The sequence below is a fragment of the Cervus elaphus genome, chromosome 29 (assembly GCF_910594005.1).
Source record: "Cervus elaphus chromosome 29, mCerEla1.1, whole genome shotgun sequence".
NCBI classification, from domain to species: domain Eukaryota; kingdom Metazoa; phylum Chordata; class Mammalia; order Artiodactyla; family Cervidae; genus Cervus; species Cervus elaphus.
The window spans coordinates 60,323,565-60,350,285 of NC_057843.1; the positions used below are offsets into that span (position 1 = coordinate 60,323,565).

General features: G+C 49.8%; 1 protein-coding gene and 1 long non-coding RNA gene across 2 annotated transcripts; one reads left to right on the forward strand and one right to left on the reverse strand.

Annotated features, from left to right (window-relative positions):
- Positions 1-3,383: 3,383 nt before the first annotated feature.
- On the reverse strand, positions 3,384-8,129 carry LOC122685855. The gene is made up of 3 exons (XR_006338559.1): positions 8,049-8,129; positions 4,918-5,060; positions 3,384-4,296 (listed from the first exon to the last, which is right to left on the reverse strand). It is a non-coding gene; the product is annotated as an uncharacterized LOC122685855 (long non-coding RNA).
- A 104-nt stretch (positions 8,130-8,233) lies between these two features.
- Positions 8,234-25,617, forward strand: NANS (N-acetylneuraminate synthase). Its single transcript, XM_043890891.1, has 6 exons — positions 8,234-8,478; positions 11,818-12,033; positions 18,958-19,057; positions 19,987-20,141; positions 23,400-23,666; positions 25,387-25,617. The coding sequence occupies exons 1-6, from the start codon at positions 8,347-8,349 to the stop codon at positions 25,594-25,596; spliced, it is 1,080 nt and encodes a 359-aa protein (XP_043746826.1). The 5' UTR covers positions 8,234-8,346; the 3' UTR covers positions 25,597-25,617.
- The last annotated feature ends 1,104 nt before the right edge of the window (positions 25,618-26,721 follow it).

A 26,721-nucleotide genomic window follows, 5' to 3' on the forward strand; every position in this document is an offset into this window, starting at 1 on the left:
CAGAGAGGCGGTGTGAGGACCCCCACCCCGTCTTCAGATGAGGGAACAGTCAGGGTGCTTCCCACCCCGTCTTCAGATGAGGGAACAGTCAGGGTGCTTCCCACCCGTCTTCAGATGAGGGATCAGTCAGGGTGCTTCCCACCCCGTCTTCAGATGAGGGAACAGTCAGGGTGCCTGTCGCAAGGCCCCCAAGTGCAGAGCCCTTGTACTTCTCTCTTTGCCTTGTACTGATCGAGGGGGAAAGGCCAGGGATGAGCTAGTAACTAGACTACAGGACCCAGTCCTCTGAGCTTGGGTGAGCTCATCTCAGAGGACCCCTGACGTGGATGGGAACTTCTGAAACTCAGAGCGCTCCACAATACAGGTGCTTCAGCAGGAGGAAGATAGAGGGGAATGGAAGACATGAGGCTGAGGAAATCCAAGTTCCCACATCAAGGGCCACTGGAGGTCTCGCAGTGTCCCACCCAGGGCCCCTCCTGTCTAGGCTGCTCAAGGGACCTCGCCACAGTTGGGCTCTCCTGATGCCACTCAGGAACTTTCAGTGACTTTCCGGCACCACCCCCCTCAAGTCCGTGTACACCACATCCCAATTCTCCTTTCCAGCCCTAACTTCCTTCCCCGAGGCCCCACACACCCTGCCAGCCATCTGAACGTTCCTGTGTGTTTCGCCTTTTGCTCCTGCTGCCTCCTCTGTCTGCACGCTTCCCGCATCTGCATAAGCAAGTCGATCCCAGGGCCTTCCGTGGTGGTCCAGTGGTTAGCGTCTGCCTACCCATGCAGGGGACACAGGTTCCACCTCTGGTCCTGGAACGAAGGCCCCCCATGCCGTGGGGCAACGAAGACCACGGGCAGCAACCACTGGTCCTCGTGCCTCCACTGGAGGGAAGGCCCACGTGCCACAGCAAAGATCCTGCATGCCGCAACTCAGACCTGCTGCAGCCGAAAATGAATATTAAACAGACAAAACCCAAGCAAGAAAAAGACCCATCCCGGTTTCAAAAGCCAGTGCAAAGGCGTCAGCCTCCCCCGTGAGCCAGCAGACGGGAGACTTCCGTCCCCGCGTTCCTTGTTCAGTGACGCTGACTGCCTCGTTCTCCCTGCCCTGGCTCTGGCTGCTCTGCTCGCCGCCCCGCCTCCCCTGCCGGGAAGTGAGAGCTCCGGGCTGCAGGCCGGGGTCCCTTTGCTGCGCCTCACACACCGGCGCTCATTGCAAACCTCCGCAGTGATTTTTACACACGTGTGTTAGCTTCCTGGGGCCGCCGCAACCAAACACCAGAGCCTGGGCGATATCAACAGCAGACACATGTCATCTCACAGTGCTGGAGGCTGGAAGTCCAAGGCCAAGGAGTCGGCAGGGTTGGTTCCTCCTGAGCGCTGTGAGGGGAGGGTCTGTTTCAGGCCTCTCTCCCTGGCTGGTAGATGGCCATCTTCTCCCTGGGCCTCTTCAAGTGGCGTTCTTGTGTACGCGTTCGTGCACAAATTTCCCCGTTCTATACGGACATTTATCTTGGGTTATGGCCCACTCCAATGAACTCAACTTAATTCATCGGCAATGACCCTTTGTCCATGTAAGGTCACATTCTGAGGGACTGCGCGTGAGGACTTCAACACACGCATTTAGGGGAGGGGTCACACACCTCCCAGAATATCGGAAATAAAAGCAAAAATAAACAAATGGGACCTAAACTTAAAAGCTTTTGCACAACAAAGGAAACTATAAGCAAGGTGAAAAGACAGCCCTCAGAATGGGAGAAAATAATAGCAAATGAAGCAACAGACAAAGGATTAATCTCAAAAATATACAAGCAGCTCCTGCAGCTCAATTCCAGAAAAATAAATGACCCAATCAAAAAATGGGCCAAAGAACTAAACAGGCATTTCTCCAAAGAAGACATACAGATGGCTAACAAACACATGAAAAGATGCTCAACATCACTCATTATTAGAGAAATGCAAATCAAAACCACAATGAGGTACCATTACACGCCAGTCAGGATGGCTGCTATCCAAAAGTCTACAAGCAATAAATGCTGGAGAGGGTGTGGAGAAAAGGGAACCCTCTTACACAGTTGGTGGGAATGCAAACTAGTACAGCCACTATGGAAAACAGTGTGGAGGTTCCTTAAAAAACTGGAAATAGAACTGCATATGACCCAGCAATCCCACTCCTGGGCATACACACCAAGGAAACCAGAATTGAAAGAGACACGTGCACCCCAATGTTCATCGCAGCACTGTTTATAATAGCCAGGACATGGAAGCAACCTAGATGCCCATCAGCAGACGAATGGATAAGGAAGCTATGGTACATATACACTATAGAATATTACTCAGCCATTAAAAAAAATTCATTTGAATCAGTTCTAATGAGATGGATGAAACTGGAGCCCATTATACAGAGTGAAGTAAGCCGGAAAGATAAAGACCAATACAGGATACTAACACATATATATGGAATTTAAAAAGATGGTAAAGATAACCCAATATGCAAAACAGAAAAAGAGACACAGATGTACAGAACAGACTTTTAGACTCTGTGGGAGGAGGCGAGGGTGGGATGTTCTGAGAGAACAGCATTGAAACAAGTATACTATCAAGGGTGAAACAGATCACCAGCCCAGGTGGGATGCATGAGATAAGTGCTCGGGGCTGGTGTGCTGGGAAGACCCAGAGGGATGGGATGGTGAGGGAGGCGGGAGGGGGGATCGGAATGGGGAACACATGTAAATCCATGGCTGATTCATGTCAATGTAAGGCAAAAATGACTACAATATTGTAATTAGCCTCCAACTAATAAAAATAAATGGAAGAAAAAGTAAAAAAATAAATAAATAAAAATAAAAAATATGATGTATAAAAAAAAAAAAGGAGACGGGTCACAATTCAACTCAGAACACCAAACACAAGACCTGTGAAATCCTCTGGGCAGAGAATGGCAGTCACGTGCTGAAAAGCCCCCACTTGGGTGTTTGGAATTATAAGCAATGTGATGAAAAGGTGGACCTGGGTGCTCAGGTTTGGACAGGCGAGTCAAATACAAATTTTTTGTGGACACATTTTTTTATTTCTCTTGGGCATATATTTAGGAGTAGACTTGCTGGGTCATATGGTAATGAGATGATTAACCTTTTGAAGAACTACCAGACTGTTTCCCAAAGTGGCTGCACCATTTTACATTCCATCAGCGGTGCATGAGGGTTCCAGTCTCTCCACACCTTTGTCTGTCTTTCTGATTCTAGACATCCTACTGAGTCTGAGGTGGTATTTCACTATGACTTTGATTTGCATTTTCCTGATAGTTAATGATGTGGAGCAACTTTTCATGTGCTTGAAATATTGGAATATTATCTTTTAACACATTAGGATCAATCTGGTTGGGCTTGAGTTGGCAGTATCACATAGTTGAGACCGGCTTGCTATAGGATGTTCTGGCGTACTGGGGCTGTTTCCAGAGATGGTTGTGAGCTGAGCAGGCAACCAGGTGAGCAGTCAGACTGGGGTTGGTGATGAATATCTGGGAGTTGCCCATGAGGGTGTACATCTTGAAGCCCTATGAATGGATGATATTCCCAAGGACAGCATGAGGGAGAAGGAGTGAAAGTTGTTGAAGTTTTAGGGACTCTTGGAAGTTAAGAGTGAGAGGACGAAGGGGAGACAACAGATTCACTATTTTTGGTTTTTTTTTTTGGCTGCTCCGCACAGCTTGCAGGATCTTAGTTCCCTGACCAAGGATTGAAACTGGGCCACCACAGTGAGTACCTCGTTTAATCACTGGACTGCCAGGAACTTCCCGAGACCCACCGCCCTTAACTGGGGTGGTGAGGGGGTAGGACCTTCCGGACAGAGGGGCATGGTGGAGGGTGAGGAGGACGTGAGGCACAGACTATCAAGATGAGATAAGAGGAGGGGGACGGTCCTCCAGGCCACAGGCCGTGGAAGCAGGCCAGGGGGCGGGAGCTCAGGACGAGACTTCTCTCTGTGTCTCTGGGGCAAGAACTCTGGGCAAGTGGGCCCAGCTGTTACGGGGCCTCACGAGCCGAGTCTCACGCGTTCTCACTCCCGCGTTCTGGGGGTGGCTGTTTCCATTCGGCAGGAAGTTGAGAAGGAACAGGGCTGGGAGGAGAACCCGGGCGTCGCTTATTCCAAACACTGCGATTTTTTTTTTTCCAGGACACTATACTGTTTCAACCTCCTGTGGGGACCACGCTTGCAAATAGATTATTATCATGTGGAAGGAATTTGTGAGGGGGGCCTCAGCTTCAGTGTTGATTCTTCAGACAGACCCTTCCTGACCACCTGTGTGAAAAATGTCCCCATGTTAGTCACACACAGCACTCAACCGCTTTCCTCATGCCCTCCCTATTACAGTTCATGATTTTATAGCAATGTGTGAGTATAGTTTACTTTTATCATAAACTACATTTACTGTAAAATGCAGTTTATAGGAAGAGGCCCCACGCTCTTTGTTCCCCATTCTATTCCTGGTTCTTGGCATGGTGCCCGGCATGCAGCAGCCCAAGAATCATTTGTTGGACGGGTGAGTGAGGTAGCATTTGGAAAGTGGAGGCAGGTATGGTGTGTACCCCAGGTCCAAATCCTTCCAACAGAGATAGTGTGAAGTGACTTCCACCTCCCATACTGCCCCAGGTGTGACAGTGGGCTTGTTCGCTCGGGGACAGTATAAAAATGATGGTTCTGTTCCAGGGATGAGGATCAAGGCTGAGGAAGCAGGAACTGGGTGTTAATTCAGGGTGCGTCCATCAAGGGTGCCTATAAATGGAGCAGGCTCTTTGGCCATTTGACACCAGGGCAGGTCCTTGGCGGGGCTGGGGGTTGGGGAACTTGGGTGGATTAATACTTCACTTCTTCCTCAGAGGAACTTTCCAGAAAGCTGACTCAGGGAATGGCCGTGCTCACCTGAGAGGCGGAACGCAGCCTGAAGAGTGAATGTGTGCAGAGTCCGTCATGCTCAGTCTTCACCGTCATCTTTCCTTTCCTGTGCTGAGCCACTCGGAAAGCGTCTGTCCGCTCCTAAGAAGTGTGAAGTTCTGCGCTTGTTGCTACGGAGATAGGAGGAAACGGTTGAGGCCCTGCTCTCAAGCAGCTCTTTGCCCTGGAGGACACAGTTACAGTACAAGGCTCTAAGCCACGTAAGGGCAGAGGCCTGGTCTGTTTGGTTTGTTCACCACGGTGCCTAGAACGCTGCCCTGGGTTTAGCACTGACTAGGTACTCCAGATGGTTCCAACCCAAAGGAGCTCACACTCTATAGAGACAGACAAGAGACAGACAAGAGACAGACAAGAGACAGACAAGAGAAGAGGCAGTTCCATAAAGGGGAGAATAAAGAGGGTCATGCAGGAGCGCAGAGAAGGCTGTTGGGGAGATCAGAGAAGGTCCTGAGAGGAAGTGACTTCTACCCTGGAGGACTTGCAGAAGGCAGGGGCTCAGCATGGTGGGCGTAGGGAAAGAGGGAGTGTGCAGGGTCAGGAAACCGCCCGTGTCAAGGCCTGGAGGAGAGAATATGATCTTTTAGAGGAACTCAGAACAGTCCACTGTAACTAGAACATGGAGCGATGACAAAAAATTAATCAGAGTTCTAGATTGGAGGAGGCTTTGCAGGAATCAACTTCAGGAGGGGCCGAGCACAGTTGAACTAGCTCCTGAGGTCCCAGGCCCCAGCGTCTCAGTTCTAGGATCTATGTCCAATCCTTGACCTTGACCCTTATGACCCAGCACTCTGGGTACCCTAGTTTCTCCAAAAGTAAGTTCTTCCTTGCCCTTTCCTGCAAAAAAAAAAAAAAAAGTCCCTCACTGGTTTTGTTTTTAAGGACCTTCCCACATGTCCTCATCCATTTCGACAGACCGAACACTGACTCATTACCCAAGCATGGAAACTGGCTTTAAAAACAAGAACAAGAGTGGAATAAACATTGCATCTTTTCCTCCTTATTTGTGGTAGGTATTAAATAAGTGTGTATTTTAATTTATTGAAAGTTCTTATTTAACCACAAGTAACATTAGCCCAACTTCCTTTCGTGGTATCATATTTTTAAATGTGATGTCACCTTTTTTTCTTTAAACTTAATTTCCACTTATATATGAATTGTGCAAAACCATAATGGTTTTCTTTAGTCAAGTGACTGAGTTATTTTAGTGCTGGGTTTAATTTTCTCTGTAATCAAGGCCTGTTGCTCAACCTCACCCAGCTGTGAAAGGCCATTTAAACTTGAGAGACCTAAAGCACAAGGCACCTTAGTCTAGACGTATTGCAGATGAATGGACCCCGCTGCAATCTCCTTGTTCCTTGGTTACTTTCTTGCTGTCTATCCAAGCTCCTCAACCCCAGCCACTGAAGACCTGCTCTGGTGTCAAGTGGCCAAAGAGTCTGCTTCTCCCAAGGCTCTCAGTTGCTCCATTTATAGGCACCCTTGATGGTCACACCCTGACCTACATCCACTTCCTGCTTCTAAACTTGCACTTCTTTGGAACCCCTCCACTTTAGGACAACCCCACCCGCATCCCCAGCCCATGGTCCATTTTCCAGCTGCTTTATTTAAAAAAATATAATTTTATTTATTTTTTTATTTTGGCTGTGCTGGGTCTTCACTGCTGTTCAGGCTTTTCTCTAATTGCAGCGAGGGGGCTTCTCCCTGCAGTGGCTTCTCTTGTTGCAGAACACAGCATCTAGGGTGCATGGACTTCAGTAGTTTTGGATCATGGGCTCAGTGGTTGGGGCTCCTGGGCTGTAGAGCATAGGCTCAGTAGTTGTGGCCTATGGGCTTAGTTGCCCCGAGGAACGTGGGATCTTCCCAGCCCAGGGATTGAACCTGTGTCTCCTCCACTGGCAGGCAGATTCTTTACCACTGAGCCACCAGGGAAGCCCCTTCCATCTGCTTTTAACAACTGATCTTTTCTCAAGGAAAGATCCATTTTTGCCTCCTCTGTTTCCCCATCATCCCTCGGCCACCAAATCTGTTTTCTCTAGCATTCCCCCTGCTCCCCATGTCCCCCACCGAGTTCTTGCTCCTTGTTCTCACGCACTGCTCTGGGCCTTCAGCTCTGCGGGTCTCCCCTCCTCAGGACACACCCTGCTTCTCCGTCCTTCCAGGGCAGCTGCACAAGGCTCACTCCTCCTGGGCTCAGTTCTCTGCACACTCTCTCCTTCAGGCGTCTACCTAGTCAGTCCTTCCTCACTCAGAATGGCTTCCGGATTTCTATCTCCAGCCCAGACCCACACTGAGCCTCAGAGCTGCCTCTCCTCCTACCTAATGAACAGTTTCACCTGTATATTTATTTTTTAATATTTATTTATTCTGGCTATGCCTCATGGGACCTTCAATCTTCTGTTGCAGCATGTGGGATCTTTAGCTGCAGTGTGTGGGATCTAGTTCCCTGACCAGGGATTGACCCTGCCCCTGCATTAAGCCTGGTCTTAGCCACTGGACCACCAGGGAAGTCCCGCATCTGCATATTTATACCAAGTGTCCCAAACCTACCCTTCTCCCTTCCACCCGGAAATGCCTCTTCCTCTCCCTTCTGTTGTTGTTACTTTGCTCGTTAGTTCTGGAAGTCAAGCAGAGAATCAAGTTTGCTTTTTCCTTCAAACTTATTTCTCAATTTTGTTTGCAACTCAGTATAGGGTATTGCAAGGGCCCTAGGCTGGAAGGCAATCCAGGGTCCTAGTCCCAGCTCCGCCGCGGCTTCCTGGACGGCTCGTGGACAAGTCAGTGAACTTTTTGAACTTGTTGCATCTCATAATAGGACCAGCAACCACTTATCAAAAGCTTACAGGCCAAGTGCTGTGATCAGGGTAATCTATACGCTATCTCACGAACCTTAGGATGTAGAGTCTGTAATTTTTCCAGTTTAGAGAAAAAGGAAAATAAAGCTCAGAAAGTGTAAAGTATTCATGGTCAAGAGCAGGGGTGGGCTCGAACCAGCTCTAACTGTAACTCCAGGATCCATTCTTTCCATTACACCGTAGGGCGCATTCTGTCCACGCCGAAGGCAGCCAGGCTTCACCCTCCTTAGGGGAATGTTTGCTCACCGACGCACGCACCCTACGACCGTCGGAGGTTAAGCTCGCGGCCGCCAGCCACATTCCAAGTTCCAGAGAAGGCTGCCGGACTTCCTTCTTCCGCCGCACAGCGCTCCTAGAGGGTGGCTCCGCCCCCTAATCTGATTGGCTGTCGGGAGCGAGGCCGTGCTTGGGGATTGGCTGCCCGGCGACCAAGGACTGACGTGGCGGGGCCGGCGTGTGGGTCCACCTGGGCTGCGGACCTAACCCACCGAGGAGGCGGCGGGACCCTCACTGGTGGTGCAGCAGGGAAGCGTGAGCCGCCACCATGCCGCTGGAGCTGGAGCTGTGTCCTGGGCGCTGGGTGGGCGGGCAGCACCCATGTTTTATCATTGCCGAGATCGGCCAGAACCACCAGGGCGATCTGGACGTGGCCAAGCGCATGATCCGCATGGCTAAGGTGAGGGGACAGTCTAGACAACTCGGGCACTAGCCCGGGGGCGGGGGCGGGGTAGGGAAGGGCCTGGAGGAAGAGCGGCCTGTGCAGGGGTGGGGCGGGGCTGCGCAGAGCCCGAATCATCCTCGCTCTGCCTCTCGGTGCCCTGCATCCGGCCTGGCGTCCAGCTCTCCAGGTCCAGTTCCAAATGTTTCGAATCCTGTTCTTCATCCCTTTCCCACCCTCCCGATTTCTTTGCATTGCTACAGTTGTCCCCTAACCCGACCTCTCTCGCCCCTTGCTGGTGGCAGAATGATCTTTCTGAAACACAGACTTGTGAGCCTTCAGTGGCTATGCACTGCCACTGTAGAGTCGAAACCCTTTAATAAAGTTTTCAAGACCTTAATGACCTGACCTCTTCCAGCCCATCATTTTTTAAATCTCTGACATTTTCTGCGACAGTGAATTACTTCCGGGAAGTTCCTGAAAGTTGCTGCTGTCTCTCTCATATGCCATTCCTTGTAATTACTTCATAGAATTTTGAGAATAAAATACAGATAAGATGTAAAGCTCTTAGTACAGTACTTGGCAAATAGGACTCAATACACGTTAGCTGTTAGTGATATGATGTTAATGAATGCTCATGCTCCCTCTTCTCTTGGATGCTTTCTCCAGCTCCTCCTTTCAGAGTTGGGTTCCTGTAATTTTTCCCATGGCATTGCATTGTCACTGTCTGTTTAAACTCACTCTGTTAGACTGTGAGTGCTCTGGAGGGGGGACCGGTCACATTCTGCATTGTGAACCCAGTTCCCAGCAGAAGATCTGCACTGTGAGTCCTTGGTTTAGAGGTAGTTCACGAAATCTTTTTTTTCCTTTCACTTCCCTTCAGCCAGTGCTGTTCTGTCATTTGTGATTAGGTTTTCTTTTACTTTTTGAGGACTAACTCTGCTTTTATGGAACAGAATCATAAAGATACTTTATTTTGGGACTTCACTGGCAGCCCAGTGGTTAAGACTCTGCTTCTACTGTAGGGTATGTGAATTTGATCCCTGGTTGGAAAATGAAGATCCTAGGTGCCACGTGGCCAAAAAAAAGAAATACTTTTATTTTAAAATTTTATTTATTTTTTCATTGAAGTATAATTGATTTGCAATAATATTAGTTTCAGGTATGCAACATAGTGATTCAATATTTTTATAGATTATACTCCTCCATTTAAAGTTATTGCAAAATAATAGTTATATTTCCCTGTGCTGTACAGTATATATCCTTGTTGCTCATTTATTTTATACATAGTAGATGGTACTTCTTAATCCCACACCCCTTTCTTGCCCATCACTCCTTCCTTCTCCCCACTGGTATCCATTTGTTTGTTCTCTAGATCTGTGAGTCTGTTTGAAACCTAAGTGTCCATCAACAGACGAATGGATAAAGATATAGTACATATGCACAATGGAATATTATTCAGCCATAAAAAAAAGTGAAATTCTGTCATTTACAATGATGTGAATGGACCTGGAGGATATTATGCTTAGTGAAATAAGTCAGAGAAAAACAAATACTGTATGTTATCACTTATGGGCAAAATCTAAAAAGTAAAATATGCCTTTAAAGAGTAACAATTGTTAACATTTTTGAACGCTTACTGGGTCAGGTGCCTTAAAATGCACCATCTAACTTTCAAATTTGATGCAAAGGGTGTGTTTAAGACTTATTTGGTAGTTTGCTTTTTTGCCAGTAGAGAAGCAATAAAAGCTTGAACAAAGAAACCATCGGCAGTAGGGTAAAACAGGGACAGTGATTGTGTTTTCTGAACCTAGAGTTGACCGTAGCATTAAGCAGATACAGAAGTGTATCTCGTTTAGGAAAGAAGCGGAGAAAAGAAGGGGAGGAACTTTCTGTCCTCCCAGTACCACTGCTTTCATGTGGGATGTGGTAGAACTTTACCTGATCTCTCATCATTAGAACTTTCTGCTGTTTTACTTCACTTTACTACTCCTATAAAGGGAGGGTTTGCCTAGATGGAGACGAGCTCTGTAACCTGCCTGAGGCCGACACGAGAAGAAAGGAGGGGAGCATTGCGCTCTGAAGACCATGCCGTGCAGCCTCCAGGAAAGCCGTCTGGCAGCCACCTCTGCCAGAGAGTCTCCGAAGTTTTGGTCAGGTCCCTCTAGGCCTTGGGATCTTTATCTAGACAATGAGGACTCTGTCGTCCAAGGTCACTTTCAGGTCTAATGTTCTTTGAACTTCTTTCTAGCATCAAGTTCTGACCACGCCGTTTTGTGACTTTTCCGAGTGAAAGTGACAGTCTCAGCACAGACATTTCTGGAGCCCAGGTTCCCAGAAACATGAAGACCTGTGTGTCTCCAGCGGTGTCCGTGAGCTGAGACTCGAGAGAGTTTTCCTGAATCTTTCTGCTGAGTGGTTTTAAAAAAACAATTTTGAGAGCTTGGAGGCTGACTGGCAGTAAAATTATAGCTTTTATAGTCAGACAATCCAGCTTTTATATTATAGCTTCTGTTCGGTAAAGCCGGGGCATTTCTAAATATTTTTTGCTTGCCGTTGCCCCAGAACCTCTTGTTCAAACAAGATGCCATACAGAAACCACATGTGCAAAACAGCTAACAGCCACCCCCATCAGGGGCTCCTCAAGTTATAGGCCTTGGAGCTGTCCCACACGGCCATTTGTACGGATAGAGAAACTGAGGCCAGAGACAGGGAGTGACTTATCCAGGAGGGTCAGAGTTAAGGCAGATTCTTTTCCCCCTAAATTCTGGTCCAGTGTTCATATCCTCTGCTGAGTTATACAACTTAAAATCTTGATTGTTTGATTAATTATTTTTAATATTATAATGTAAAGTCCCCCCCACTTTTTTTTCTTTTTTTTTTACAACTTAAGAGGGAAAAACAGAGGGGAAGCCCTATCCCCAGCCTTTTCTTCTTTTGAGACTTCCTTGCTTCTCCTGTTTCTGTTCTTTTGGAGTTCTTAAGAACTCTGTCATTCAATGTTGGCATTTGTTTGTTTGTTAAATTTTTGTTCATTTACTTATTTGTTTGGCTGCATCAAGTCTTAGTTCCTGAGCCTGAGTGAGAGAGTGAGTGGTCTTAGTTGCGGCATGTAGGATCTTTTAGTTTTGAGGTATGTGGAATCTTTAGTTGTGGTAGGTGGGATCTAGTTCCCTGACCGGGGATTGAACCCTGGCTCCCTGCATCTGGAGCATGGAGTCTTAGCCACTGGACCAGCAGGGAAGTCTCCTTGATGTTGTTTATAAAGATAATGGTTTAATAGCAGTTGCCCCAACATTTCTCTTCTCTCTGAGAGCCCGTGACTGAAAATTAAAGGAACCCTAACATGTGTTGCAGGAGTGTGGGGCCGATTGCGCCAAGTTCCAGAAGAGTGAGCTGGAGTATAAGTTTAATCGGAAAGCCTTGGAGAGGCCGTACACCTCGAAGCATTCCTGGGGGAAGACATACGGGGAGCACAAACGCCATCTGGAGTTCAGCCATGCCCAGTACAAAGAGCTGCAGAAATATGCCGAGGAGGTTGGCATCTTCTTCACTGCCTCTGGCATGGATGAGGTGAGCCCTCTGCCATTGTAGCAGACCTAGGGGACAACAGGTGGCCTGGTGTCTTTGACTTCAAGCCAGCTCCAGGCCTTGCTCACTTTAGACTGTTTTGTGTTTTCTGAGCTAGAGCTCCCCATAACGTTGACCAGGTCAATGTCCAACTAAACAGGAGGCCGGGGGGATTGGAGGCCCAGTGAGATTTGGAGGAAAGAGAACTATGGTTTTCAAAACAGGCTGTCTCTGGGAGTAGGGGGCAACCACCCTGGAAAGCCAGAGTCCCTGAAGCCCCTGGGAGACCCCACTGGGCCAGTTTGCTGCCAGTGGAAAGTGGCCTAGACTCAGAATCAGGAAACTGCAGTCCCAACAGGAGTCCTCCTGTTGCCAAGTGGCTGTGGGTGATCTGGGTGGGGCGACCCTGCATCTCCCAGAAGGGAGTGGCTCCCGGGATGGCCATGCCCACATCCTGGAAGAGTCTAGCTGGTGCCAGGTCTCAGGTTCCGTCTGCTCTGTGACCTGCCTCAAGACTCCTTCGTGAGCTCTTTTTTCAAATATGAAAAATTAAGTTATATGAATAATGTCACAGAAAGTTTAGAAAACAGGAAAAAGAAAAACTGACTCATAATCTCTACACGGCAGCTCTTTGTACATATTTCCTCCTGAACTTGTTTTATATGCATATTTTATTACCTGGTTGCTATATTTGTGAATGTTTAGTTCTGTGTTTGCTTTTTCCGGTTAATATTATACCACAGCTTTTACCCATATCCTGGTTTTCTTTCTCAGCTTTATTGAGCTATAATTGACATGTAATTCTCCATATCTTTTGCTGAAAGTGACTATTTCTTTATGTTTGAACATGAGGTTACTTTCAGCTTTTTGTGCTTTTAAATGATGCTGAGATGACCATCTTTCTGTGTTTTGAGTTGTTTCCTTAGGATAACTTTGCAGAAACGGATCAGTAGATGAAACTTAACATTTTTAAGGCTCTCGGTTTGTGATTCTTTTAGTCAGCTAGGGTATTTGAAGAGACTCCAGTTCCTTCTGTAGGCCTCTGACCTCTTGTGTTACTGCCCCAACCCTAAGCTGTGTCCGTAAATTAAGTCAAAAGAAGCGTCACTCTAGTCTAGGCCATTAGTAGAGTAAAAAAGGAGGGGAAGCAGAGCACCTAGACGTCTGGGAAACTTGACAAGTTCAGGCATCAGTTCTGTAGCCCAGATTCATTCTTTAATTGACAGCATTCATAAGCATGACATTCTTCAGATCTAGTGATTCATCTAATAATCATAATTTCCTACATCTGAATTCGATGTTATAGTTGATGAAGCATCTTCACTTACAGTAGCATATCTTATCCCTACTATGTCCCATTTTACAGATAAAGAAACGGAGGCTCCAGGGGCTAGAACGTCTATGTGATGTCGCACAGTTGGGAAATGGGTCTTGAGGGCAGATCTGACACCTTTCTGGGATCCCCCAGCAGCCACCTGGGTGCTGGTCCAGGCATGTGCAGCTTCCCAGAGCTCAGCAGAGCCTTTGGGCTTCTCCCTGTTCTTCACCGCCCTCCATGTTGGTGGCTAGAGAGTCTTGGACCCACGTTGCCCCCAGGACAAGGGGACAGATTTTTTCTTTTTTTTTTTGCCTCGTCATGTGGCTTGCAGGACCTCATTTCCCACCAGGGACTGAACCTGGGCCAGGGCAGTGAAAGCGCCAAATTCTAATCACTAGACTACCAGGGAATTCCCAGGGATAGGTTTTTTAATAACAGCTTTATTGACACATCATACACTTCACTCAATTAATTTTAGAACATTTTTATCACCCAAAAGGAAGCCCTATACCTGTTAGCTGTCATTCCTCAATTCCTTCAATTCTCCCAGCCCTGCTGCTGCTAAGTCACATCAGTCATGTCCGACTCTGTGTGACCCCATAGGCGGCAGCCCACCAGGTCCCCCGTCCCTGGGATTCTCCAGGCAAGAACACTGGAGTGGGTTGCCATTTCCTTCTCCAATGCACGAAAGTGAAAAGTGAAAGTGAAGTCGCTCAGTCGTGTCCGACTCTTAGCAACCCCATGGACTGCAGCCCACCAGGCTCCTCCGTCCATGGGTTTCTCCAGGCAAGAGTACTGGAGTGGGGTGCCATTGCCTTCTCCGCTCCCAGCCCTAGGCAACTTCTAATCTGCTGTCTGTCTCTATAGATTTGCCTTTTCTGGACACTGTATATAAAAAGAATCAGACAGTATGTGGTCCTTTGGGTATATATATATATTTATGGTAACTCAGTGTTTAACTTTTTTGAGGACCTGCCAGACTTTCTGAAAGTGGCTGCACCATTTTACGTCCCAGCAGCCATGGTGAGGTTTCTGCCTCTCATTCCTGGGAAGTCCGGGTGGAGGTTGTTTACTTTCTTCGTGCTTCTGTGTCTTCAGCTGGGCTCATCTCGCAGGGCCGTGGTGAGGACTAAGTGTGATCGCCCACAGAAGATGAAGCACACAGCCAGCGCTCAGCCACGTTAGTTACAGCTGAGGAGGCGGCCCGGGCCGAGGGTCAGGAAGTCCAGGTCCTGGCCCTGCTCCCCTGAGGTCATCTCCATGTGCGCTTGGCGAGTCGCTGCCCACCCTGAGGCCTCCATTTCCTTTGACGTGTGAGGACGCTGCCATCCACAGGCTCTCCCCGCTCTCTTGTCCCGAGTCAGCGCAGAATCTGGCAGGGTCACTCAGGCGGCTGGGACCGGGAATGAGGACTTCCCTGTTCAGGCTGTTTCCGGACACCCGCGCGCCCGGATGTGGGCTCCGAAGGGAAAGCCTGGCCTCTGCTGCGGCTGGGCCGCCGCTGCTCAGGCAGTCACTTCTGTAGGTCTTCTGCTGCCCGCTGGCTTTGAGGCTAAGAGTCGGGAGCAGCAGGGGAAGGAGAGGAGGCTGGGCGCTAGTGGCTGGCGCTGCCTCTTGGTTCCCCAGGAAGCCGTTTGGTGTCAAGTTGAGCTCTGCAGCCACCCTCTGAGCTCAGGTGCTGCGAGCGCGGGCTGGTCACGCAGCCTTTGGGCCACAGGTGTCCATGTGTGAAAGGGAGGTGATCAGGATGCCCACCCCTCAGCTGCAGTGAGGGCCTGGCGAGATGGACCGGGGGCTTGCAAGATGTGTACCTGTGACTGCTAGCTGTTGGTGCTTAGAATCCTTTTCTCTGCTTCACGCTTAACGGGGCAGGGAGTCTTCCCTGTCGTAGGAGTGCCGCTCGCTCCCCACTGGTGTCCGACAGACCAGGGCACAGGCAGCGAGGAGAAAGGTGTTCTTTGTTTTTTTAGGTTTGTTGGTTTACTTTTGCTGGGCCGGGTCTCTGCTGATGTGACGGGCCTTCTCTAGTCGCGGAAAGCAGGGGCTGCCCTTCCGTGCTGTGCGAGGGCTTCCCGCGGCGGCATGCTTAAGGGCCTTTGCCAGAGTGCCCTTTGCTTTCCCTGCCAGGGCCCTTTTTGCTGAAGCAGCAAGTCCTGTCTGCCTGGCTGTCGGAGGTGGGTTGGTCCCTTGTTCCGTGTCTGCCTGGTGAGTCGTTCTGAGAATTACCCGCCCTGAGCCCTCATGGACTGCAGGCGTGTACTGAGCGCCGTCCCGGGGCGTTTTTTGCGGGCTGAGGGAAGGTTAAGGCATGGTGCAGCTCTATGAAGGCCCAGAAAATACCCGGGCACCTGGTCAGAAGCTGCACAGAGGCCTGTGGAACTCGACTGCAATGAGCAGAGTGCCTTTGGTCGAAATGGAGAGTTTTGATGGGAGCCGTGACGTAGAGGCGGCCCTTGGCGGACCCGTCCCGGCAGAGCTGCCCTCCCCTCCTCGTGCCTGCCTCCGCGGTGCCCGCCCTCCTTCCTCCAGCACCCCTGCTCCATGGCACCCCTGCCTGCCTTGTGGTGTACTCTGGCTGGGCTGAGGGCCGGCCGGGCCTTTTTGGCTCCATGCTTCCCTGCCTCATCCTCTCCTCAGCCTGGGCAAGCCCTCCGGCGCTTGTTCTCCCGGCTCATCATCATAGCTGCGGAAATCAGGGGAGTGGAAGCGGCTGTAGAAAACCCCCCAGCTCCACTCCTGTCTTTTCTGTTACCCCTTAGATCAGCAGGCTCCCAAATTTCTCATGGGGTACATTGTGCAAAGGGGGTTCCTCATTAATTCATTGATTTAGAGTCAAAGTCCCTTCCCCAAATAAACAAGGGTTCTGTGCTGAATTAAGTGTGGGAAAGACTAGGAGTAAAATAGCCAGAGGAGTGTATTCACTAGGCCCCTCCAAGGTGAGGCTGTACAATGCAGCGCTGCACCCGAGCCAGTTTGCTGGGAGGACCCTCTGCTCCGTGTTTAGCCCAGCTGGATGCCCAGGGAGGGTCATACTCGATGGAGTTCCTTTCAGACAGGCTCAGAAAGCCCTGGTGATGTGGGGCAGAGGAGAGGAGAAGTTATGAGGCTGCCTGGCTGCCTTGTATCGATATCCTGTAGACGGAAGGGGGACTGAAAGCAGCAAAGACAGACGAAGCCAGGAAGTCCACAGAGAGAAAGGCAGCCACTGGCGCTGACCCAGCCTGACGAGGCCTGGGCCCAGTAATACTTCCAGATAACTACTGAAACTGGCACCCTTTGCAGAAGAGATTAATCCAAGATGCCAGTTTTCTAAGTGGCCACGAGGTGGGGCTGGCTCCCTAGGAAGGCTGCAAGAAACCAGCTGCATCTTTCTCTGCCAACGGAAATTTACCCCTTTGCTCGCTTGAAAATTGTAGAGCTCCATGCATATTTTCCTGGAGAAGGAAAGGGCAACCCACTCCAGTATTTTTGCCTGGAAAATCCCATGGACAGAGGAGCCTGGCAGGCTACAGTCCATGGGGTCGCAAAGGGTCGGACACGACTGAGTGACTTCACTTTATGCAGATTTTACAATCAGCATAGGTAAGCTTTTGCAAAGCATTTTTGCTACATTTGGCCCCTCCTTGCCCCTATGCGCCCTGCGCCTCTCCTGATTGGGCTCACCCATCTCTTTACGCCCTGGGGACTCCGATCACGGGCCATGCTCTCACAAAGTAGAGCGTTAGAGACGGAATTTTGCAATTTTGCGTAGGATTTTCCCTGTTAAAATAGAATACACTCTCTTCATCTGCCAGACAGAGTGGGGAGGGTGGGGACACTAGACTTTACTCAGTAAATATGTTTGAAACAAATGCTTTTCAGTTTCATCTTAGGGCTGGTTAATAGTGTGAGAGACACATACACAGGAGAGAATGACAGCAAACTGTGGAAGGGAGGAGAGAGACAAGCAAGACATAAAGCAGAGGGGAGGAGGCGGCGGTGGCTTAGCGCCTTGGAGGTGAGTGGTGCTTCGGCCATCCCGAAAGGTGTCTCCTAGACAGAGGAGAGTGCCGTCTGCCCCTGGCCTGTTCACTGGCTGCTTAGTCACCGTATGTCTCTCCAGCAGCGCTGCTGCTGCTGCTGCTGAGTCACTTCAGTCGTGTCTGACTCTTTGCGACCCCATAGACGGCAGTCCACCAGGCTTCCCCATCCCTGGGATTCTCCAGGCAAGACCACTAGAGTGGGCTGCCATTTCCTTCTCCAGTGCATGAAAGTGAAAGGTGAAAGTGAAGTTGTTCGGTCGTGTCCGACTCAGCGACCCCATGGACTGCAGCCCACCAGGCTCCTCCATCCATGGGATTTTCCAGGCAAGAGGACTGGAGTGGGGTGCCACTGCCTTCTCCTCCAGCATCTCTAGCCCCTACTTATTAGAGGAAACTGATTCTCTGAGTGAGGCCAGTGATTAGAGTAGCTCATCATCTGCTGGGAAGATGGAAGAAAGCTCAGGCAATAATGGTTTGAATCAAAGAACCTGCTGGCAGAATGACCTCATACTGTTCCTTACTACCCCTGAACCCTTTGGACTTCCATGCCAGTAACCTTGCTCCTTGCTAATCTGTTTCACAGAGCAGTAACAGTGGTATTACTGAGGAACTTACAAGAAATGCAGACTCTTGGGCCCCATTCTAGATCAGTAGAGTCAGAACTTGCATTTCATCTGTCCAAGACCCATGGCAGGTTCGTGTGCCTGTGTTAAAGTGTGAGAAGCACTGACCTAGCTAATCAAGTCTTCCAAACTTACTTCTGAGACTTGGCCAGCATTTTAAGGTAGATGGAACTTAGACACTGGGAAATATTCCAAGGCATTGACTCTCCCTGCTTCTGATCTTCAACTTCAATTAAAAAAAAAAAAACGGTAATGAAAAGTAATTTGGGAGGTTTTGGTAATTGAGATTTTACTCTGAAAACTTGTGGTCCACTAATTCTTTCAGCAGGTGTTTGCTGACATTTGCCAATTTCCTGAGGGTTATTGATGAATCCCAGATAAGGATGGTGAAGGGCCCTAGAGAGGTAGCCTCAAACAGTCAGGTTGGTTTTCTTCTGTGGGCAGCATAATTTGAGGTCCGAAAGGGCTTGGGTTTGATGGGCCCTGCCAGCCGTGGATCAGTGTGTCAGGGCTGGGCCATGACACACTTCACTTCTACTTTTGGCAGGGGTTGAAGTGGCCTCTTTTCCCGGCCGTTGGGTCCTGAGGCGAGGATAAGGCCGCTGAGGGACGCTGCCTTTCACGGTGCCTGCTTGTCTGAGTCAAGATTAGGTCATGACCCTTCTTGTTTGTTCACTGGGCCCCGGGCCCCTGGGGAAAGAAGGTCTGGCCAGGGGTCTGATTCTTTTCCAGATTTTCATAGACAGTGTGCGCCAGGGTGCAGTGTTTGTCGGACAGATGGATGGGTGGATATGAGTGAAGGAATGTTTGAATTTGAATAAAATGACTGATAACTGATCTGTGTCTGCTTTCAAGTTGCTGGGCAAGAGAAGGGGTGTTTCTATTTGTAGGTGGCTCCTCGCCTGTCTTGAGGACGGTGATTTTGAAACGTGGTGAATGTGAGCTCCCTCTTTGACTTTCGTAGATGGCAGTTGAGTTTCTGCATGAACTGAATGTTCCCTTTTTCAAAGTTGGATCTGGGGACACCAACAATTTCCCGTATCTGGAAAAGACAGCCAAAAAAGGTGAGTGTTCAATTTTCGTCATACAATCTGAGTCTAGACTTTTTGTGTTTTTACACCATTGGTAATAACCCACTAAAGGAGTCTCCTGAAGACAGATTTTTCCAGTCAGCATATACTCCCATTTTTTCATGTGCTGACTTGAGAGAAATGAAAGATATACAGTTTTTATAAGAATTTTTAAAGATTTCTTTTTTTTTATGTGGACCATTTTTTAAAAGTCTTTATTGAATTTGTTGCAGTATTGCTTCTTTTTTATGTTTCAGTTTTTGGGCCATGGGGCATGTGGGATCTTACCTCCTTGACCAGGGATCAAACCCACACCCCCCGCATAGGAAGGTGAAACCTTAAGCCCTGGACCACTAGGGAAGTCCCCATAAGAATTTTTAAATGAAAATTATTTTTAATTTCTAATAAAATATTGATATAAAATGAAGGCTATGACAGGATAAATGAAACGCCTTAGAGGCAGCTCTGCCTTTGAGAAGCACTCTCTCGGTATGTTGGAACATCCAGCCTCTGCACATCAGAACTTGTACAGTGGTTCCACCACGTGAGTGATCTCATGTGGGCCTGAGTCAGTACTGGGGCTGAAGCAGATCATATGATGATGCTTTCTACTTACTTCATAGCCGAGGATCTGAGACCACACAGGTGGGACGTGGCAGCCCCTTAATACAATGAGATGCTCATCCTTCTCTAAAGAGTGTCAGATTCCTCTTAATTTGGTTCACTTTGCTGCAGAATAATGTTGTGGGGGGAAGGGAGTCTACGTTTCCCGTGGTTGAGGACAGAAACCCACCAACCTCACCTGTGTTCCCCCACTGTGTAAGAGCTGTTTGAATGATGAGACCATCAGCGGGGGTGTGCTTAAGGGAGAGTCAGGACCCCTGAAAATAAGGTGGTGATGGTACCGGTGTTGGGTCCTTCAGGCCGCCCGATGGTCATCTCTAGTGGGATGCAGTCCATGGACACCATGAAGCTCGTCTATCAGATTGTGAAGCCCCTCAACCCCAACTTCTGCTTCCTGCAATGCACCAGCGCCTACCCGCTGCAGCCTGAGGACGTCAACCTGCGTGTCATCTCGGTGAGCCTAAGGAGGGCGTCCGTCTGCCCGGGTCACTGGCTGTGGGGAGGATGCAGCCGAAACTAACCAGCCTTGACATGCTTTGTCACTGGGCCTCCTTCCAGTGTTCTGGCCCGGAGAATTCCACGGACTGCATAGCCCACGGGGTCGCAAAGAGTCGGACAGGACTGAGCGACTTTCACTTTCACTTGACAGTCTTGCTGTTCCAGAATCAAATTAGAACCAACTATGGAGTTAAGCAGTCAGATACATTCTAAAGATTTTAAGTTTTCTTAACACCAATCTTAATGTCTCTCATTATAACATTTAAGGTGGAGTCTTTCGGGGTTTTATTTTTTTTGTTTTTTATTTGTTTTTTGTCGTTTTAAGGTGGAGTTTTTGTAAATTTTTTTGTTCATATACATTTTCTTTACCTGTGTGTATTGGCCAGTAGGGGTCCCTTTTCTGCGAATTCCTGGCTTTTTTCTTCATGAGTGGTGGATTTGTTTTTGTAAGATGTACATAAAATTTGCCATCTCAGCCATTTTTTGGTGTCTAGTTCAGGGGCACTAGGAGCGTTCACACTGCTATGCTGCCATCGCCTTGTCCATCTGAAGAACTCTTTCCCATCTCAGAGTCGCATCACATTCTATGCTCACTAACACTGCCATCCCCCACCCTGCCAGCCCCTGGCAGCTGTCATTTTAGTTTCTGTCTCTCTGAACTTGACTACTCTGGGTTTCTCAAACAAATGGAATCATTACAGTATTTGTCCTTCTGTGTCCATCTGCTTTCACTTCGCATGTCTTCAAGGTTCATCCATGTTCTAGCATGTATTAGCATCTCATTCCTTTTTAAGGCTGAATAATATTTCACTGTATGTGTATACCACTTATGGTTTATCCGGTCATCTGTTGATGGACATCTGGGATGGTTCCACCTTTTGGCTATTGTGAATGATGCTGATACGAATGTTGGTGTGCAAATATTCATTTTTCTTCATATTGAAATGTAGGAGACCTTCTTGAAACTTCTGGTTTTTCCTGTTCTGTTATTTACCAGCTCTCTGATCTTTCAGTACAGTATTTGATATTCTGAGGTTTTCTCCCCCTGATTATGTAAGCTTTTATACATTTTTCTAGAGAGTCTTTCATATTTAACTTTTAAAAAAGTAATCTTTTTTTGAAATGACACGGCTGTCTTTTTAACTGAAGTTTTAGTCCCTCCCAGTTTGTAGTCTTTTCTCCATTTCTAGCTCATCTCTAAATCATATTATTTTAAAAATTAAAACATGATTTAAGAAAAAAAACTCAGCCCTGACGTATATAACATAGAAAGTGAACATCCTGTGTAATCCCATCCCACAGAGATTACCATAATTGACAGTTTAGTGTGTGAGATGCCAAACATTTCCCTCGGTTTTCTTCCTTTGTGAAGCGCGGTCGTTTCCCTTCCACCGTCCCCCCCCCCACCTCCCTAGTTGCTCATGTCCTTTCTCCTGAGAGCAGGGCATGACCAGAGCTGAACTGCCAGCCTGCTGCCCACCCCTGCCAGCCCAGCCCAGCCCATCACGGCAGCGCGGATGCTCCGGCCTGCAGCCTGCCCTTCCTCGCCCATCACACACCCTTGGGCCTGGTTCCTGAGGCCTTTGCCCCTCAGCCGCCCTAACCTTTTCTTAACTCCCATCTGGGTCTTTCTGCTGCACTTAAGCGTTCTGGTGACCCTCCCTGACAAGGCTCCCTTGACTTAGCACGTCTTTTGTTCCATCCAGTGAATTATAGATAGCCAATTAATTAATTTAACACTTCCACCGAAGGATTGAGATTGGGCTGTTTGCATCACTGACGCTGATCTTTGTGCATGTAGCGCGTTTGCTCTCCGCAGCTCAGCCTGATTAAATGTGCCAGATGCTTTCTGCGTGAGTGGAGGCGTCCGGGTACAGCTCCGGTGTTACTCTGGTGGTTTGAGACGTGTTCCTGAAGTGGAGGCGTTCGGGTACAGTCCCGGTGTTACTCCTGGTGGTTTGCGACGTGTTCCTGAAGTGGAGGCGTTCGGGTACAGCTCCGGTGTTACTCCTGGTGGTTTGCGACGTGTCCCTGAAGTGGAGGCATCCGGGTACAGCTCCGGTGTTACTCCTGGTGGTTTGCGACGTGTCCCTGAAGTGGAGGCATCCGGGTACAGCCCCGGTGTTACTCTGGTGGTTTGCGACGTGTCCCTGAAGTGGAGACGTCCGGGTACAGCCCCGGTGTTACTCTGGTGGTTTGCGACGTGTTCCTGAAGTGGAGGCGTCCGGGTACAGTCCGGTGTTACTCCTGGTGATTTGCGATGTGTCCCTGAGGTGGAGGCGTCCGGGTACAGCTCCGGTGTTACTCCGGTGGTTTGTGACGTGTCCCTGAAGTGGAGGCGTCCGGGTACAGCCCCGGTGTTACTCTGGTGGTTTGCGACGTGTCCCTGAAGTGGAGGCGTCCGGGTACAGCCCCGGTGTTACTCTGGTGGTTTGCGACGTGTTCCTGAAGTGGAGGCGTCCGGGTACAGTCCGGTGTTACTCCTGGTGATTTGCGACGTGTCCCTGAGGTGGAGGCATCCGGGTACAGTCCGGTGTTACTCCGGTGGTTTGCGACGTGTCCCTGAAGTGGAGGCGTCCGGGTACAGCCCCGGTGTTACTCTGGTGGTTTGCGACGTGTCCCTGAAGTGGAGGCATCCGGGTACAGCCCCGGTGTTACTCTGGTGGTTTGCGACGTGTCCCTGAGGTGGAGGCATCCGGGTACAGCCCCGGTGTTACTCTGGTGGTTTGCGACGTGTTCCTGAAGTGGAGGCATTCGGGTACAGCCCCGGTGTTACTCCTGGTGGTTTGCGACGTGTCCCTGAGGTGGAGGCATCCGGGTACAGCCCCGGTGTTACTCCTGGTGGTTTGCGACGTGTCCCTGAAGTGAAGGCATTCGGGTACAGCCCCGGTGTTACTCTGGTGGTTTGCGACGTGTTCCTGAGGTGGAGGCGTCCGGGTACAGTCCCGGTGTTACTCCTGGTGGTTTGCGACGTGTCCCTGATAAGAGCAGCCAGGAGCTTTGAGCCTTCACACTGTGCTGGGCGCCCTCCGCGCTCATAGCAGCTCCCACTCGGCTCCCGTCATCCCAGGAGAGGCTCCGAGAGCCTCAGAGACTTCCTGGAGCCTCACAGACAGTGAGTGGCTGAACGGGGCCTCAGGTCCATCAGCCTGACTCTGGATTGTATGTGGAAAGCACCACTGTTTAACTTTCTTTTCCTTTTTTTATTTTAAAGGAATACCAGAAGCTCTTTCCTGACATCCCCATAGGGTATTCTGGGCATGAGACTGGCACGGCGATATCTGTGGCCGCCGTGGCTCTGGGTGCCAAGGTCTTGGAGCGTCACATCACTTTGGACAAGACCTGGAAGGGGAGTGACCACGCGGCCTCGCTGGAGCCTGGAGAGCTGGCCGAGCTGGTGCGCTCCGTGCGCCTCGTGGAGAGGGCGCTGGGCTCCCCGACCAAGCAGCTGCTCCCCTGTGAGATGGCCTGCAACGAGAAGGTGGGCTCTGCCGGCCCGCCGGCTGCCAGCGCCGAGAGGAGCTGTGGGGGCTTCCCCGAGAGGCCGTGGGAACCAGCCCCGCCTGCGCCCACAACGGTGGGGTGATGCAGGGATGTTGCTGCGAGCCTCTGAGGTTTTTGGAGTTCATGTTAGCAGCGGGAGGAATTTATTGAAGGAACTTTAGCTGTTCCTCTGGTTCCCAGGCATCATATTATGGTTTTCCATTAAGTCTCTGAAGCTTGTGGCCCCAGCGCTCAAGACCTTGGTGGTGTCTGGGGCCTCATGAGGCATGCGGAGGTCGAGTCTGGGGTCCCACACTGTAGGTAATCCTAGAGGCATGTTCAGGTGGAGGGTTCCACGAGGCAGGGGGAGGAGGGCTGTGATAAGTCGAGGAATCCCGAAGCACGGGGAGACACTGGAAGCTGGGGCAAGGGTTCTCACGGGCTTGCTGGGGGATGATGCATACATTCCCCTGGGAGCCCTTTGAGCCAGCTGTGTAGCATTAACCTTCAGGCAGAGTGGACGGGGGGAGGCCAGCACACTCCGCCTGGAACAGGGGCCATGGGGCCTTCCTGGAAGCCAGGGCCTAGACCTGGCTCGGCCTCTGAGTCGGGGCTGCGAGGGGAGCAGGCACTCCTCTGATGCTGCGGGCTGTTTGGGCCGAAGCCGAGATCCCACACCAGGCCTCCTCCAGGAGGGTTGTCTTTTATTCCAGTGGGGCCTACTTGCTGCTCTCAAAGAGGTATATACACTGGAAAATTAAAATAACGGTAAAAAGAAACTAACTGCCTTATAGAAGAAGAGAGGAGCAAGCTGGCTCAGAAACTGGAATAAGTTTCAGCAGCTGCGCACTGAATTGGGTTCTGAGCATCCTGGCTCCGTGGGTAGACAGTGAGATACCACAAGACACAACATCTGATAATCATCGGCTATCAGACCTTCTGTCCTGACTTAAATTCCAGAATGGGTTCCTTGGCCCTCACCTGGAAGATGCAGAGTTAGATACTTTGTGGGACAGCATTTATAGACCAGACCTTAGACATGCTGGCTCTGAGCTTCAGGTCCCCATTCCCCTCGTTGCGCAGCCTGTCTGCCCCTTCCTAAGAGGCCCCCTTTCATGCTTGTCTCGTGAGCCCTCCGTATTCCTGTTGTACTGAACGAGGAGGCCGTAAGGTTTGTGTCCGTCGAACCGCGGGCCAGGGGCCAAGAATCCCAGGATCTCCTCTTGGCTCCTCGCGACCTTCGCCAGCTTACCTGCCCTCCGTAGACCTCTGTTTCCTTGTGTTTAAAATGTGATACTGAACTGGATGATGACAAAAGTAATCACCATCTTTATTGACCAAGTCTGTGTTCCAGGTAGATTACGGGCATCATCATCACAAATCCTTATAGTCCCACGGGACAGAGGCACTGTTATTTCCCGTTTTACAGAGACTCTCAGCCACGCCTTGTCCCCAGGTGCCTGGGATTCGGGTCTTGCTCTCTTTGGCTACATAACCTGAGTCCTTGATTGTAAAGGCCACCCCTCTGAGTCTGAGTCCACCCCACACTGGCCAAGACCCTGCTGTGTGTGAGCTATTGTTCTAGGCACCGAAGGGGAAAACAGATTCCCTGCTTTCCAGGCACCTCGTATGAGAACACTGGTCAGGGACCCTGGGGATGAAACACCGTGCGCTAGTTACTTGTGTGGCTGGCACTGAATCTTACATTTCATCCACAGCTGGGCAAGTCTGTGGTGGCCAAAGTGAAAATCCCAGAAGGCAGCATTCTGACACTGGACATGCTCACTGTGAAGGTGGGGGAGCCCAAAGGTTACCCTCCCGAAGACATCTTTAGCCTGGTGGGCAAGAAGGTCCTGGTCACTGTGGAAGAAGACGACACCATCATGGAAGAATTGATAGAGAATCATGGGAAAAAAATCAGGTCTTAAAATAAAGTGCCATTCTCTGAATTCTGAATTGCCTTGCTGGTACCATCAGGTGCATTTGGGTGAGGTGGGGCAGGACTGCTGGTCTCTGGGGATCCCCAGACAGCAGACATTTCGGGGCCAGGCCCTGGGTCAAGCCCATTGGAGAGATACAAGGAGCAAATACAGGCAGCCTCTGCCTCAGGTTGGCTGGCCCAGAAGGGGCAGTGGGCTCAGAAGCGTCTCGTCATTGCCCATTGCAGTGCAGAGGGGTGAACGCTGGCTGCATGGGCCCTTCCTTTCAGCCTGCCTTCTTCCGGCCTGCAAAGCCGACCCTAATGACCCCAAATGTCCCTTCCTTCCGGCTCTCTCCCCTTATCTCCTGCCTGCCCTGGGGTTGAATCCAATTAGCTGTATAGTGATCACTTGGCATTAGAGAAGAAGGTGTCGGGCAAAGTGTCTTACAGGCAGAGGAATGAGCAGAGAGGGAAACGGCATTTATTTCTTCTTTCAACAAGTGTGGAGGGAGGGCTTGCCACGGGCCAGGCCCTGCTCTGTGGCCTGAGGATGCAGGACTTCCGTTCTGATGGGGATGAATGCTTCATGAACCAGCAGCACAGGAAGTAAACCAGTGTTAGGTGACACGTGCAGTGAGGCGTGTGAGGGAGATGGGGCTCGGCCTGTTTGCAGCTTGTGGTGACTTGTACGTATGCCGGTGATGCTAAAATCAGCCTTTCCATGATCTGCAGTGAAATTACACCCAGCTAACAAAGTAGCCTCAGTGCTGGGCTTTATGGAACTACAGCATGAACCTTTCACAGGCATTCCGTATCCATCTTCCTTTTTGTTCTTTTGAACCAATTACTGAGATTATTTTCAGATTCTTAGTCTTTGTTCGTATTTATTTGACCTGGTTACTGTGACTCATGTTTCAGAGTGTGTCTTGGAGTCTCTCTTCAAATGTGTGAATTTGCCTTCTGAAGGTTCTTTACTTGTGAAGATAGGGCCTCCCTCTCCTGTGGGTCCCAAAACAGTTTCTGGAAAGGTACCTACGTGTGTTTGTGTGTGTGGGTGGGGTGGGGTGGGACTCTGGGTCACACGAGAATCCATAAAGTTGACATGCTGAGAGCTACAGTGTGACCGCATCCA

What these genes read in the sequence shown, in the direction of transcription:
- NANS (XM_043890891.1), top strand. Translation starts at nt 8,347, where the DNA reads ATGCCGCTGGAGCTGGAGCTGTGTCCTGGGCGCTGGGTGGGCGGGCAG. An exon ending in GCATGATCCGCATGGCTAAG is followed by an intron (nt 8,479 to 11,817) that starts GTGAGGGGACAG and finishes CATGTGTTGCAG; the next exon opens with GAGTGTGGGGCCGATTGCGC. An exon ending in TCAACCTGCGTGTCATCTCG is followed by an intron (nt 20,142 to 23,399) that starts GTGAGCCTAAGG and finishes TTTATTTTAAAG; the next exon opens with GAATACCAGAAGCTCTTTCC.